The 15110-nt window shown below is 46.3% G+C and overlaps 1 protein-coding gene across 1 annotated transcript in view; it reads left to right on the top strand.

The window, feature by feature from the left end:
• Positions 1-15110, top strand: part of CLUH (clustered mitochondria homolog) — a 120151-nt gene that overhangs the window by 59133 nt on the left and 45908 nt on the right. Inside the window, exons 7-10 of the mRNA XM_058164267.1 lie at positions 1795-1920; positions 5452-5599; positions 9564-9656; positions 13282-13976. Coding sequence (XP_058020250.1) covers positions 1795-1920; positions 5452-5599; positions 9564-9656; positions 13282-13976 — 1062 coding nt within the window. The remainder of the gene's footprint in view (positions 1-1794; positions 1921-5451; positions 5600-9563; positions 9657-13281; positions 13977-15110) is intronic.

Genomic DNA, 15110 nt, shown 5'->3' with positions numbered 1-15110 from the left:
AAAAGCCCAGTATCATTTACATTGCTCCTGGGTTTGAATCATAATGCTGATGCTTATATCACAAAAATGCTGTTCACTGACAGAGGCACGAGGGCTGCACCAAAAGGACAGTGATCCCAAAGAGGGTTTGGGTGATCTTTTTGAAAGAAAGAAAAAAAAAAGGCATTTTAAGAGAGAAAATAGAGGGACGCGGTGGCTCAGGGACTAAGACGTTGAGCTTGTCGATCGAAAGGTTGGCAGCTCAGCAGTTCGAATCCCTAGTGCTGCTGTGTAGCGGGGTGAGCCCCTGTTACTTGTCCCAGCTTCTGCCATCCTAGCAGTTTCGAAAGCACGTAAAAATGCAAATAGAAAAAAAATAGGGACCACCTTTGGTGGGAAGGTAACAGCGTTCCGTGCGTTTTTGGCGTTGAGTCATGCTGGCCACATGACCACGGAGATGTCTTCGGACAGTGTTGGCTCTTCGGCTTTGAAACGGAGATGAGCACCGCCCCCTAGAGTTGGCAACGACTAGCACATATGTGCGAGGGGAACCTTTACATTTACCTTAAGAGAGAAAATGGGTTTCTTGTGCATCTGCAATACACCTTTTTTTCTTTTTCTTTAAACTAACCTCCACGTTTGGGCCCAGCTGGGTTTTGGATGGACTTGGGCTACGAAATGAATGCTGGCAGGTTGCATAGGGATCCTCTACCACCATCTTCATACCACCAAATAGAGGAAGGAGGGGCAGGCAAAGAGAGCATCAGTTTTTGACATACAGGTAGTCGCAGACTTTCAACCTGTCACTTAGCGACTGTCCCAAATTACAATCGACCCCAAAAATGGGGACTTAACAATCCAGATTCAAAGTTCTAACAGTCAGGCTGTCTCCATGGTTACATGACCAAATTCCAGGCGCTTGGCAACATTGGACATATTTATTGCCGTTTGCAATATGGTCACATGACAATGTTTTACAATGGTTTGGCCCAAAACCAACACTTCCGGTTTTTGCGAAAAACCGTTACCCTAGTGCAGGGGACCCCAACTACCGGACTGCGGCCCACTACCGGAACCAGGCCATGTGAGCAGTTGACTGGCGCATGAGCGCGCGCACGCCACTTGCAAGTGACGGGTTGGTGTGCACATGCACCAGCCCACTGCTTATGGGGACTGGTTCCCCTCTCCCCATCCCCCCTCACCAGTCTGCCGAGCTGTAAAGATTGGGGATTGCTGCCCTAGTGAACCATTGGTTTCTTCAACAACTGTAACGTTCGCTTAGTGACTGCTGCATTCATTTTATGCCTGCTGCATTTGCTTAACGGTCACTGCAAAAAAAGGCCACAAAATCGTGACTGATCCATTTGATGACCGTCGTGTCATACAAACATAATAGAGCCTGCCCATTCCTATGACAAGGACTACTCATATACCCAAAGAGCCAGGGGACTGACTGGAGAAGCTCCCGAGTCCAAAGGGTGCTAACCATGGATCTGTTTTTGGAGGACAAGGGATGTTCCACTTGAATCCTGAACTTCCAAGCTGTGCAGTGTAATACTTCTTTACAGAGAGGTCAAATTGGTTAATCACAAACAGATTAGGGGGACCTGGTTGCCCATGAGAAACCGGGTTTGAGTTGAAGACTTGAATTGATCAGGCGCCAGTTACATCCAGAATCTGCAGAATCAAATCTGGGATTGACTTCTGGTTTGCTGAATGACTTGGTGACTGTTTTTCTCGCTTTGCCTGGGTAAAGGTTAGGCTGTGGTTAGCTGTGGCATTGGCACTAAGCGTCTTTGTGTTCCTTCCTTGCAGGTCCACAGCTTATAACTTCAACCCTAAACCTGCTAATCCCAGCTTCCTCAGCCATTCCCTGGTAGAGCTCCTCAACCAAATTAGCCCCACTTTCAAAAGAAATTTTGCAGCTCTGCAGAAGAAACGGTAAATTTTCATCACCAATCTCTTTCCACTTACGACTGTATGACTGTAACTTTTTGCTGCCTATGACCATCATTTGTGTTGTAAATGTTGTACCTTTGATGAAGGTATTTTTTTTTCTTTTTCTTTTATGTACACTGAGAGCGTATGCACCAAAACAAATTCCTTGTCTGTCCAATCACATTTGGCCAATAAATTCTATTCTATTCTATTCTATTTTTTCTCTACAATCTTTCTTTCTTTCTTTCTTTCCTTACCTCCCTCCCTCCCCCTCTCTCCCTCTCTCTCTCTCTGTCTCCCTCTCTCTCTCCTTCTCTCTCTGTCTCTCTCCCACCCTTTCCCCTCTGTGTGTGTGTGTGTGTGTGTCTGTGAGTCTTTCTCTCTTCCCCTCCCTCCCCCCTCTCTCTCTCCCTCCCTCTCCCTCCCTCTCTCCCTCCTTCTCTCTTCCTCCCCCTCTCTCCCTCTCTCTCTCTCTCTCTTCCCTCCTCCCCTCTCTTTCTCTGTCTCCCCTCCTCCCCATCTCCTCCCCTCTCTCCTCTCTCTCTCTGTCTTTCCTCCTTCCCCTCTCTCTGTCTCTCTCTCTCCTCTCTCCTCTCTCCTCTCCTCTCTCTCTCTGTCTTTCCTCCCTCCCCTCTCTCTCCTCCCTCCCTCCTCTCCCTCTCTCTCTCTCCTCCCTCCCCTCTCTCTCTGTCTTTCCCTCCTTCCCCTCTCTCTCTGTCTCTCTCCTCCCCTCTCCCTCCCCTCTCTCCCTCTCCTCTCTCTCTGTCTTTCCTCCTCCCTCTCTCTCCCTCCCTCCTCTCTCTCTCTCTCTCCTCCCTCTCTCTCTGTCTCTCTCTTCCTGTCTCTCTCCTCCCTCTCTCTGTCTCTCTCTCCTCCCCTCTCCCTCCCCTCTCTCCTCTCCCTCTCTCTGTCTTCCTCCTCCCTCTCTCTCCTCCCTCCCTCTCCCTCTCTCTCTCTCCTCCCTCCCCTCTCTCTGTCTCTCTCTCCTCCCTCTCCCTCCCCTCTCTCTCTGTCTCTCTCTCATCCCCTCTCCCTCCCCTCTCTCCTCTCCTCTCTCTCTCTCTGTCTTTCCTCCCTCCCCTCTCTCTCTCTCCCTCCCTCCCTCTCCTCTCTCTCTCTCTCCCTCCCCTCTCTGTCTTTCCTCCTTCCCCTCTCTCTCTGTCTCTCTCCCTCCCCTCTCCCTCCCTCTCCTCTCCCTCTCTCTCTGTCTTTCCTCCCTCCCCTCTCTCCCTCCTCCCTCCCTCTGCCTCTCTCTCTCTCTCCTCCCCTCTCTCTGTCTCTCTCTTTCCTGTCTCTCTCTCCTCCCCTCTCTCTCTGTCTCTCTCTCCTCCCTCTCCCTCCCCTCTCCCTCTCCTCTCTCTCTGTCTTTCCTCCTCCCCTCTCTCCTCCCTCCTCTCCTCTCTCTCCCTCCCTCCCCTCTCTCTGTCTCTCTCTTCCCTCCCTCTCTCCCTCCCCTCTCTCTGTCTCTCTCTCCATCCCCTCTCCCTCCCCTCTCTCCCTCTCCCTCTCTCTCTGTCTTTCCTCCCTCCCCTCTCTCTCTGTCTCTCTCTCTCCCTCCCTCCTCTCCTCTCTCTCTCTCTCCTCCCTCTCTCTCTGTCTCTCTCTTCCTCCCTCTCTCCCTCCCCTCTCTCTCTCTCTCTCTCCCTCTCCTCCCCTCTCTCCCTCTCCCTCTCTCTCTCTGTCTTTCCCTCCCTCCCCCTCTCTCTCTGTCTCTCTCCTCCCTCCTCTCCTCTCTCTCTCTCTCTTCCCTCCTCTCTCTCCCTCCCCTCTCTCCTCGCTCTCTCTGTCTCTTCCTCCTCCCCTCTCTGTCTCTGTCTCCCCCCTCTCTGTCTCTCTCCCACCCTTTACCCTCTGTGTGTGTGTGAGTTTGAGTCTCTCTCTCTTTCCATCTCTCTCTCTCTCTCTCTCATACACACACACACACACACACACACACACACACACACACACTATGTATTCCAGCTATAACCATTTTTTCATTTTTGTTTCCTTTTCATTCTTTGTGTTACAAGCATTTTAAGGATGCACAATTTATTATGTATCAGATGTTTATCCCTGCCTTTATTACTTCATAAGTAACTCAAGGCAGTGCACATACTTGTTAGTCCTTCCTTCTCCTATTTTTCCCCACAACAACAGCCCTGTGAGGTGGGCTGGGCTGCGAGAGAGTGAGTAGCTCTCCCAGCCAGTTTTCACGGCTAAGGTAGGATTAGAATTTACAGACCAATATCTTACATGAAACTGGCTGTTTATTTATTTTTTACATATTTCTTTGTAATCCTTGCTTTTTGCTAGTAAAGCACCCAAAGCAAATAACATTTAAAAAAAAAAAAAACCAGCGTAAATACTTAACATCTCATTTCAAAAGCCGCATTGAAAAAGCCTAGCTGGAGAATTATTATTATTATTTACTTTATTCATTAAACATGAAACTCAGTCAACTGAACATTCAAAAATGCCTCACATCATCATCATCATCATCATTATTATTATTATTATTATTGTTATTATTTAAACACGTATTTGATGGCATACAGTTCTTGATGGCATACAACAATCAAGTACAGTAAGTACTTCCACAGTGATCTAGAACAGGGGTGTCAAACTCAAGGCCCATGGGCTAAATATGGCCTGTGGAGCCACCCTGGATACAGCGAAGGACCAGCCTGTGATGCCTCTGCCAGCTAAAATTGAGCTCGTGAGGGCTCCGGGCAGCCCTCCTGGGCTCCGCTTTTGGCTGTGACGCCCTCCTGCAGCCCTCTGCCAGCGGGAGGGCCTCCCGTTAGCACTTGCTGGCAGAGAGCTAGCAAAACAAACAATTAGCAAAAGTGGCATTTGATCCCACGAGTGATGAAGAGGGGGACCAAGCAGTCAGCAGAGTTACCACAACTTTTAATTCCATTTTTTTAAAAAATATGTTATCTTAGTTTGGAATATGATGTCGTGTCCCACTCCTCCGCTGATGGCCGGGTCAGGGAAATCCGAATCAGGTGTGCCTCTGCAGCTCTGCCAAAGTCCTAGCAAAGTCCTCAGGGCAGGCAGGAGACCAGAAAGTGACTTCAGCAAGATATGTTTAGACTTTGCCTGACTCAGAGAATGCCAGAAAGCAGGTCCTTTATATAGGCCATGGGGTGTGGCTCCATGACTCAGCACTTATCCAGGCCTGCCCCTCCCTTCCTTCTGTTGCCTCCGTCTATCAAGTCTTCTGACGCGAGGGTCACTCCAGTCTGCAGCTGTTGGCAATTGACCTCCCTCAGGCTCACATGCTAGAGGGGTCTAGTTGCTCCGTTTGCCTGGGCATGGAGCCAGAGCTGGGGGCTGGAGATACTTCCTCCTCTTCAGCCTGTCTGGGCATGGAGCCAGGGCTGGGGCCGGGAGGCATACTAGGACATTCCTCCGTGTTCGGAAGCAGATAAGAAGGCCCCGGCTGTGGTGAGATCGGACGAGACACAACATATGTAGACTTGCGGGGGGCGGGGGGGGAGTGTGTTTTAGAAGAGTGGTAATAATGTGCTTCATTTTATTCCAAACCAGGGTCCAGAGGCACCCACTAGAGAGAATATCCACCCCCTTCCAAGTATACACATGGACAGCTCCTCTAGCCGAACATGTCATGGATTGTGTGAGGGCAGAAGATGCTTACACCTCTAGACTGGGCTACGAAGAACATATCCCGGGACAGGTAAAACACACTGGGCTTGGTGGATTTCTTCATTTGCTTTTACTGTTGGTCTCTACGTTCCATTCATTCCTACCATCCGTGAGGCACCTTTTGTTCTGACCCAGCTAAAAATAAAGATTCCTTTATTAGGAGTGCTGGCAGCCCCGTCTCTCGCAGGCTGACAAGTCCGTCCGACAAGGAGATGAATAGTTGTCCGCCACATCTATTCATTTCCGCCCCCTGCCTTTTATCCCCAGAGCTAGGGTGGGGCCACGCTAGCAGGGATGGCTCTTCTTTCCCCAGGATCGACCCACGGCTTTCCACTGTTCTCCCCTTCATAACATAACATAACATAACATAACATAACATAGCATAACATAACATAACATAACATAACATAACATAACAACAGAGTTGGAAGGGACCATGGAGGCCTTCTAGTCCAACCCCCTGCCCAGGCAGGAAACCCTACACCATCTCAGACAGATGGTTATCCAACATTTTCTTAAAAATTTCCAGTGTTGGAGCATTCACAACTTCTGGAGGCAAGTCGTTCCACTTATTAATTGTTCTAACTGTCAGGAAATTTCTCCTTAGTTCTAAGTTGCTTCTTTCCTTGATCAGTTTCCACCCATTGCTTCTTGTTCTAACCTCAGGTGCTTTGGAGAACAGCCCGACTCCCTCTTCTTTGTGGCAACCCCTGAGATATTGGAACACAGCTATCATGTCTCCCCTAGTCCTTCTTTTTATTAAACTAGACATACTCAGTTCCTGCAACCGTTCTTCATATGTTTTAGCCTCCAGTCCCCTCATCATCTTTGTTGCTCTTCTCTGCACTCTTTCTAGAGTCTCAACATCTTTTTTACACCGTGGCGACCAAAACTGGATGCAATATTCCAAGTGTGGCCTTAGAATATTCTCTGCCTTCTGCACAGCCGCGCGTCAGGCACTGGACCCAGCTGTTCCTCCTCTTCCTCATCAGCCACCTCCAGACCTGGGAGCTGTTGACTCTCCATCTAGGAGGGCCCAGGCTCTGCCTCTGTCTCTCTCTCTCTGCCAGCTGCATTCCCTCTTCCCCAGGGGTGAAATCTGCTTACCTTCCCTACCGGTTCGGAAGTGCATGTGCCGCACAAAGGGTAAAAAACAGGTTAAAACCAGGAAGTAATGACGACCGGGCGGGTGGGTGGAGCCTTGTGCCACCATTGCTACCGGTTCTCCGAACCACCCGCCGCTATCACTACCAGTTCGGCCGAATCGATCCGAACCGGTAGCATTTCACCCCTGCTCTTCTCCCTTGGAGCTCTCAGGTTGCCTTGATGCTGGCCCTGGCTCCCACGCTGCCCTCTCATCTGATTCGGCTGCTGGAGAGGCCGCCAGCCGCCAGGCCACAACATCTTTTAAATGGGGGGGGGGATTACTTTGAGAACCAAATGTCTTGAGGCCTGATGAGACCAAAGGAAAGCTGATAACCTCTGGGAAGTTTCTTGTTTCTAATATAATTAAAGATCAGAAGGAGAAAAGGAGGAAGAAATGACAAACTGAAGACAGGCCTGTGAAAAGTAGAGCAGACAATGGTGGCGAAAAACAGAGTGGATGAAATGATGGGCTCTTCACACCTCTCGGAACAAAGAGTGGATGGGAGATTGTCCACAATCTCGTTGCTCCTCTCTAGGACACTACGGAAACAAAAATAGGTTTTTGAGCACTGGGAGACAAAGTAATAGCCCTCTTGTTCAAACCACAGTTGGAGTCTTAAAAGGACACTGGATTTGCGTACTTACTTTTCCAATCCCATTCAGAAATTGCTTACTAGCTACTTCTCTTTGAAACCTTTGGAGAGACAGATCTGAAACACTGGTAATTCAATCCTTAATGAAAGAAATTCTAACTACAAGACTTAGACCTTAGAAAAGAAATTGAAATAAACAGCAAAAAGCTATTTTCAAGTTAGTTATAAATGAATTAAGGGTCCAAATAAATTTGAAATAAGATTTTTAAAAATTAATTATAATGAATACTTCCTGTGGGAAAGATAAAATTGTTTTGATGTTTTAAAAAAATAATAAATAAGATTTTAAAAATTGGACACTAGAGGGAACTAAAAATTTCAATTAAAGAAGAGCACACAAATATGATTAACAGTTGCAGACTGATGCAAAATATTCTTAACACTGGAAATATTGAAAGTTACTTTTAAAAAATTGAGTCAAAAGTTAATATTAACAATGTCAACAGCGATATTTGCCTCGAGTAATAGGCAAAAAAATGTTAGAAAAGAGACACAGGTTTTAACTGGCAAAAGAAAGACTGACTGACGGGCTACAAGAATTACATGGACAAAGATTCTACAAAGACATACAAAAGAAACTACATGATTAATAATTAAAAGAGACATGAAATAAACCAAGAGAGTGACGTGGATAATTTTTCTATATTCCACTTACAAAAGAGTTGTTAAAACTTTGAAGACTCTCATGAGAAGGGATAAAGAAGAAATGAAAATCATTGTTTTAACAGACCTCAGTTACCAGATGTTTTCACGTTTGGCTACTATTCCCATTTAATACCATTTGTTGTTTCTGATATAGTCTTGATTTTTTTTTTCATCTTTGTTCATCTGTGTCATCAGTTTACAATAATGCAAATTATATAAATCAATGCAAATTGAATTTAAATGGCATATTACCCGCTCTCTTCAAATTACACCAAACTGTTTACTGTAGTATTTTTAGGAGTTGCTAAATTATGTTTGCACACAAGGTAATAAGGTAGATGCAAAAAAATCAGTTCCTGCCTTCTTAAAATAAAAGTTGCTCTGGGAGCGAGATGAGATCCCCCCCCCCCAAATTTGATATATAAATAAAAAAACAAATAAAAAGCTCATGAGCTGTTCTCTTGCAAATGAGCCACGTGCCCAGTTTTACCGCTGAGAAGCCACCATTTTTTGATTGATTTGAACTGGCAAGGCACAGATAATCCTGATTAATACGATAGACCAGGGCTAGTCAACCTTTTTATACCTACCGCCCACTTTTGTATCTCTGTTAGTAGTAACATTTTCTAACCGCCCACCGGTTCCACAGTAATGCGCCGTGTATCATCGTCTGCGCATGCCTCTCGTGCATCGTGGATTGGGTTTGGGGGGGCGCCAGCTAGCAGCTCTGCTTGTCTGTTACAGCTGGGTGGTATGGGGAAGGATGCGCGAGCTATTCTGGGACGAGGCTCTTTTGTTTGCGGTCACACACTATAGCGCTATTTAGTTTCACTTATGTAACGTGAAGTAAACTTATGCGCGGGCGATACAAATAGTATATTTTCAGAAATTTAAATTGTCACGGGGAATTTTATGAAAACCTAATGAAAATGTTTTTAAATAATGCTATGAATTTTTTTTAAAAAGTCAATTACATTTAAAAAAAAGGAAAGTGCTTCAGTATCGGACAAAACCCCTACCGCCCACCCTGAAAGCTGGAACGCCCACTAAGTGGGCGGTAGGGACCAGGTTGACTACCACTGCGATAGACTGAAATGCAGTAGCTCAGCTCAAAAAGGAAATGTAGTTTCAAAAAGCCAGAAACTTTCAGTGAGCCGAAGAGAATAACAGTCGGCCATGGTCTCTATTTCTGTCCAATGTTGGAAAGGTACAGAAATGGGCTTCACATACTGTAACAACTGGTTCGCCCAGCACCAGAAATGTGAGCGTGCATGCGTGCAGCGTCACAAAACATGGCAATTCGTGTCTGCCGCCCCCACATGCGTTCAACGTCAAACAACACAGCAATTCCCTCCACACCTGCACGCGGTGTCACAAAACACAGCGATATAGGACGGGATTGCGCCCGGGCGGGTAGGTGGGCCCACCTGCAAGTCGCTACTACCGGTTCGCCCGAACCAGTCCGAACCGGCTGAATCCCACCACTGGAAAGTTGGTGTCTTTATGTGCTTGCCTTTAATACAGTTAATCTCTTCCCTGATCACCTTTCAGACCAGAGATTGGAATGAAGAATTGCAGACAACCCGAGAACTGCCACGCAAAAATCTGCCGGAAAGATTGTTGAGGGAGCGAGCGATCTTTAAGGTAAATTTCAAGCCCTGCAGGGAAATAGACAAATCCAGAAAGACACAGCAACAACAAGCACAAGCACAGGTTTCTAGTCCTTATCGTTATGAAGGATGAAACCCAAGTCAATTTTTACTTTTGTGCTCAGTGCTAAATGGGAACTTGCCAATAGTCTGGTGAGGCTACTTTTCAGCAGGAGCCTGGAGTCTGGTTTAAGGCAAGAAGCAGTAGTAGAATTGCCAGCCATACAAGATAAATTTGCTTCCTTTGGTCAATAATTAAAGTTTACAGGGCTAATCCTTTTCCTAAAATCGGTTGAAATAAGCCACTGGATTGCTGAAAGCAAAGGCAAATTGCAAAAGGTTGGATATTTCTTGCATAAGAGGTGACTGCGGCTGTTTTAATCCCAAACCCCTTGGATTCTCATTAAGAAAGAGATCATAGGTTAGCACTCAAAGGTTAGCGGTTTGTAATTTGACATACCAAAAGTTCTAAGGTTAATCCTTAGCTTCCCTAGTTAAATTCCAGATAATGGGAGATGTAAATTGTCCGTCTGACCGAAGGTGATAGAGAAGAATCCTACTTTAGCATCAGAACTGCTGCTTTGTCCAAAGTTCAGTCAATAATATCTCCAGGAAGACTTGCGGGGCAGTGGCGGGGTGGAATAGTAATAGCCATTGCCAGTCAGGGTAGGTCTAGGCCTAAAACTCCTAGAATTAGAAGAATTGGCAGCCTAAAACTATGGGATTACAACTTTTACGCAACCTTGTTCAGACTATGTTGGTTGGAATCGGTGGAAGGTGAAGGTGTATACATCTGGAGGCTAACAGATGGCCAACTTCAGCTGTAGGTGGTATTACCGTGTTTACCTGAAAATAAGCTCTCCCCGGATAATAAGCCCCCCAAAAAAATATTTAAACGCATGCGCAGCCGGTCCCCGCCATTTCCTCTGGTAAGGGTTAGTGAGACAGAGCTGGAAATAGGTAAGACGGCAAGACCACGTGCCCCAAAATAATAAGACTTCCCCAAAAATAAGGCCAAGCGCTTATTTCAGGGTTCAAAAAAATATAAGGCAGGGTCTTATTTTCGGGGAAACACGGTAAGTTGGTTCAGTCTTTCTCAATCTTGGCAACCAGTAATTTTAAGATGTGTCTACTTCAATTCCCAGAATTCCCCAGCCAGCATGGAGGTAGAAGTATATACATAGTAGAAGTTCATCCACAGCCAGAATTCTGGGATTAGAAGTCCACGTATCTTACAGTTGGCAGGGTTGGGAAGCACTTAGGTGAATCACACCAACTTCTAAATTCCGATTGTTGGTGCAGTGAATGATTTAGTGTCCTTCACTTAGCACCAGGGCCTTAGTTCTTGAGCCTGGTTCTATATATTAGAGGCCTAAAATGTAAACGATAAGAAAAAGCTAAATTAGGTTGTTCCCTTTATTTATTTATTTTTTTAAAAAATTATTTCATGATAGTATGTTCTCTGTTATATTCTGCTGTTTGACAGGATGAAATCTAAGGAAAAGCTTTTCCCCTTTTCATTGTGATCTTGGTATATCGGGGAGGATTCCTTTTTATGTTGTGTTTTTTTTTAAAACGTACAATTACCAAAATAAAAAAGAACCAAACTTACGAATGCAAATAAATAAAAGCAGGTAAAAAAAAATATAGTATAAGCAAACGATTGTTGTGGGAAAAATAGAGGCTACAGCAGTGGTTCTCAACCTTTATAGTGCTGCGACCCCTTTAATACAATTCCCCACGATGTGGCGACCCCAACCGTAAAATTATTATTTTTTTAGACAGTAATCTCAGTGTGCCTCAGAGGCTGCAGAAGGGGAAAAAAAGTGGCAAACTCTTTTTGAATTTATCGCGCCTGAAACTGTATTGGCTAGCAATTGAACTGCTTGCGATTGCCTTGAGGACGGAGGCATTAAAGCGGAGACTCCTCCCCTATTAAGTTTATCGCGCCTGAAGCCAGATTAGGCTAGCGATTGGGAGTGATTACAGCTGGCTTGAGAGGGAGACATCAGAGCAAAGATTTCTCTCTTTTTTAATTCATCGCGCCTGAAGCCGAATTCACGATTCTTCGACTCGCAAGTATACTTCCCATATTTCCGATGGTCTTAGGCGACCCCTGGCAAATCGTCATTCGACCCCCAACGGGGTCACGACCCACAGGTTGAGAACCGCTGGGCTACAGTATATATCGCCATGAGTTGATCAAAAATATAGCTGAGATTAAAAGAAGGGAGGGGAGGAGGAAAGGGAAGGGAAGGAAAGAAGGAAGGAGGGGAGGGGAAGGGAGGGGAGGGGAGGCAGGATAGGTCATGGAAATGATTAGGTTTTTGCATGCAATAGTTCTACTCCAGTTGGGCAACTGTGAAATCATTTCATTCATTTTTGCAACCAAAAACAAATCTGACCAAGCACTAGTCAATCTAAAAAAAGGGGGGGGATTGAGAACCTACCATCAGACATGACCTACTGTGTCATCTGGAATGTGTTCACCATTTGAGCCAGGTGTGAAATCCAGCAGGTTCTAATAGGTTCTGGAGAACCGATAGCGGAAATTTTGAGTAGTTCGGAGAACCGGCAAATACCATCTCTGGCTGGCCCCAGAATCGGGTGAGAATGGGGATTTTGCACTATCCTTCCCCTGCCACGCCCACCAAGCCACGCCCACAGAACTGGTTGTATAAAAATTTGGATTTCACCACTGGTTTCCTGAGTAGGAGAAAGTTTTTAGTGAGGCTGGGAAAGGCAGGGAAATGATCGCAGACGTTAGAAAGCGAGAGGCAGGTGAATGAGCTGGCAGTTTATATCGCGAAGGGCAACTTAGCCCAGGTGGCTAGAAGCCTGGGAAGAAATTTTTCATTCAAAGAGCTTCAGCCTTAATTATAAGGGAAGCTGGGAAAGTGATCCCAGTGTTTGCAAGAAGCTGTAGTCTCCCTAGCCTAGCGTTAAAGGAGCTTTGCTAAAATCTCTGCTGTACTTGCTTCCTTAATCTTGTCCAGGTGCATGGGATTTGACAGTGTGTTGCGCAGATGTGGTCTCTGGGACCGGTGTGCAAATCCCAACGTTTTTGATTGACAGCAGTCACCCAGGGTCTGTTAACAGAGCCTTTTCCAATGCTCTTAGCGTTTTAAGCAAAAGCAGAAGGGTTGGGGGAATACAGCTAGTCCTCAACTTACGATCACAATTGAGACCGTTGTTAAGTGAATTTTGCCCCATTTCGCGACCTTTCTTCTCACGGTTCTTAAGCGAATCTCCACAGTTGTTCAGTTAGTAGCATGGTTGTTTAGTGAATCTGGCTTCCCTGTTGACTTTGTTTTGTCAGAAGGTCACAAAAAAGTGATCACATGACCCTGGGATACTGCAACCGTCACAAGTACAAGTCAGTTGCCAAGCATCCAAATTTTGATCACGTGACCACAGGGATGCTTCAACCGTCATGTGAAAAAACAGTCACAAGTCACTTTTTTCCAGCGTCGCCGTAACTTCCATTGGTCATTAAATGAACTTTGTAAGTTGAGGAGCGCCTGTACTTGGAAACAGACATGCAGAATGTTTGGCTAAATGAAGGAATGTGACCGCTCTTGCAATCTAGTCACCCTTTGACTGTTTTGCCCTTTTCCCAGGTCCACAGTGACTTCACAGCAGCGGCCACCAGAGGTGCGATGGCCGTCATCGATGGCAACGTGATGGCTATCAATCCGAGCGAGGAAACCAAGATGCAGATGTTTATCTGGAACAACATCTTCTTCAGCTTGGGTTTTGACGTCCGGGACCACTATAAGGACTTTGGAGGAGATGTGGCCGCTTACGTGGCCCCAACCAATGACCTCAATGGGGTCCGGACATACAATGCTGTGGACATTGAAGGACTATACACCCTGGGCACGGTGGTGGTGGACTACCGAGGGTACCGAGTGACGGCTCAGTCCATCATTCCGGGCATTCTGGAACGGGAGCAAGAACAGAGTGTCATCTACGGCTCCATAGACTTTGGCAAGACTGTTGTCTCCCACCCCAAGTATCTGGAGCTGCTGGAGAAAACCAGCCGGCCGTTGAAGATCCAGAAACACCTGGTCCTCAACGACAAGAGCGAGGAGGTGGAGTTGTGTTCTTCTGTGGAATGCAAGGGGATCATTGGCAACGACGGGCGTCATTACATCCTTGACTTGCTCCGCACTTTTCCCCCCGACCTGAATTTTCTGCCAGTGGAGGGGGAAGAAATGCCAGAAGAATGCCAGAAGATGGGCTTCCCCAAGCAACATCGGCACAAGCTTTGTTGTCTCCGGCAAGAGCTGGTTGATGCCTTTGTGGAACATAGGTGAATTGCCTTGGTATTTCTTTCTCCTTCGCTCCCTGAGTTTGCTCCCATCTTACTACCGGTAGTCCTTGGCTTATGACCACAGATGAGCCCAAAATTTACATTTCTAAGCACGCCGGTTCTTGAGTGAATTTTGCTCCCTTTAGAACCTTCCTTGCCACAGTTGTTAAGTGAATCACTACAGTTAAGTTAGTACGGTTAGTCCTCGACTTAAAGCAGTTCATTTAGGGACCGTTCAGAATTGAAACGTCATTGAAAAAAGCGACATGACCATTATTCACATTTACAACCTTTGTAGCGTTCTTTTTGGTCATGTGATCAAAATTCAGCTGCTTGACAGACTGATTCATATGGTCACAATGGCCTGGGATCATGCGATCACCTATTGCGACCTTCTGACAAGCAAAGTCAATGGGGAAGCTGGATTCATTTAACAACTGTATTACTATCTTAACAACTGCAGTGATTCACTTAGCAACTCTGGCAGGAAAGATCGTAAAATGGGGCAAAACTCACAAAATGTCTCACTTAGCAACAGAAATTTTGGGCTCAGTGGACTTGATGACCACCTTGCGTGAGATCACGGCCCCCCAGAAGCTTCCAGTCTCTGCGCAAAAAGCGTTTGCAAGCCGATGGGAGGCTTGAAGCAATGCGATTTCGCTGCCCCAAAGTCTTGTCGGCTTGTAAACGCTTTTCACGCCCAGGCTGCAAGCAGGCAAAGAAACCGCGGCAGAGGCTAGACAGGAGACAGCTCGCTAGATCTTCACAACGCAAGTGACCCTGTGCGGTAGGATGGGGAGGGCAACAATTATGGGGACCCCAGGGGAGGGAGCATGAGGTATCTCAGTGGGTCAGGGAAGGCCTTGGGTGGTCTGAAGTAGGTAGCCTGTTCCATCTCTGGGCCCCCATGGCCTTCCCCACCGTGACGTACCTCACGTGCACTTAATAACTTGCGAATGACTCAATTAGCAAATGCGTGGGCAAAAGCAGGGAGTGATCATGTTTGTTTGACGTGATTCTCTGCAACGAATACTCAGGTTACGAATGTAACGGGCAGGCTCCATGACATTTGTAACTCAAGGATTACCCATATAATACTTTTATTTATTTATTATTAATTAAATGTGTTTGAAT

Source organism: Ahaetulla prasina, chromosome 1, assembly GCF_028640845.1.
Source record: "Ahaetulla prasina isolate Xishuangbanna chromosome 1, ASM2864084v1, whole genome shotgun sequence".
NCBI classification, from domain to species: Eukaryota; Metazoa; Chordata; class Lepidosauria; order Squamata; family Colubridae; genus Ahaetulla; species Ahaetulla prasina.
The sequence above is the reverse complement of the archived record's forward strand: the minus strand, read 5'-3'. Positions and strand labels throughout refer to the sequence as shown.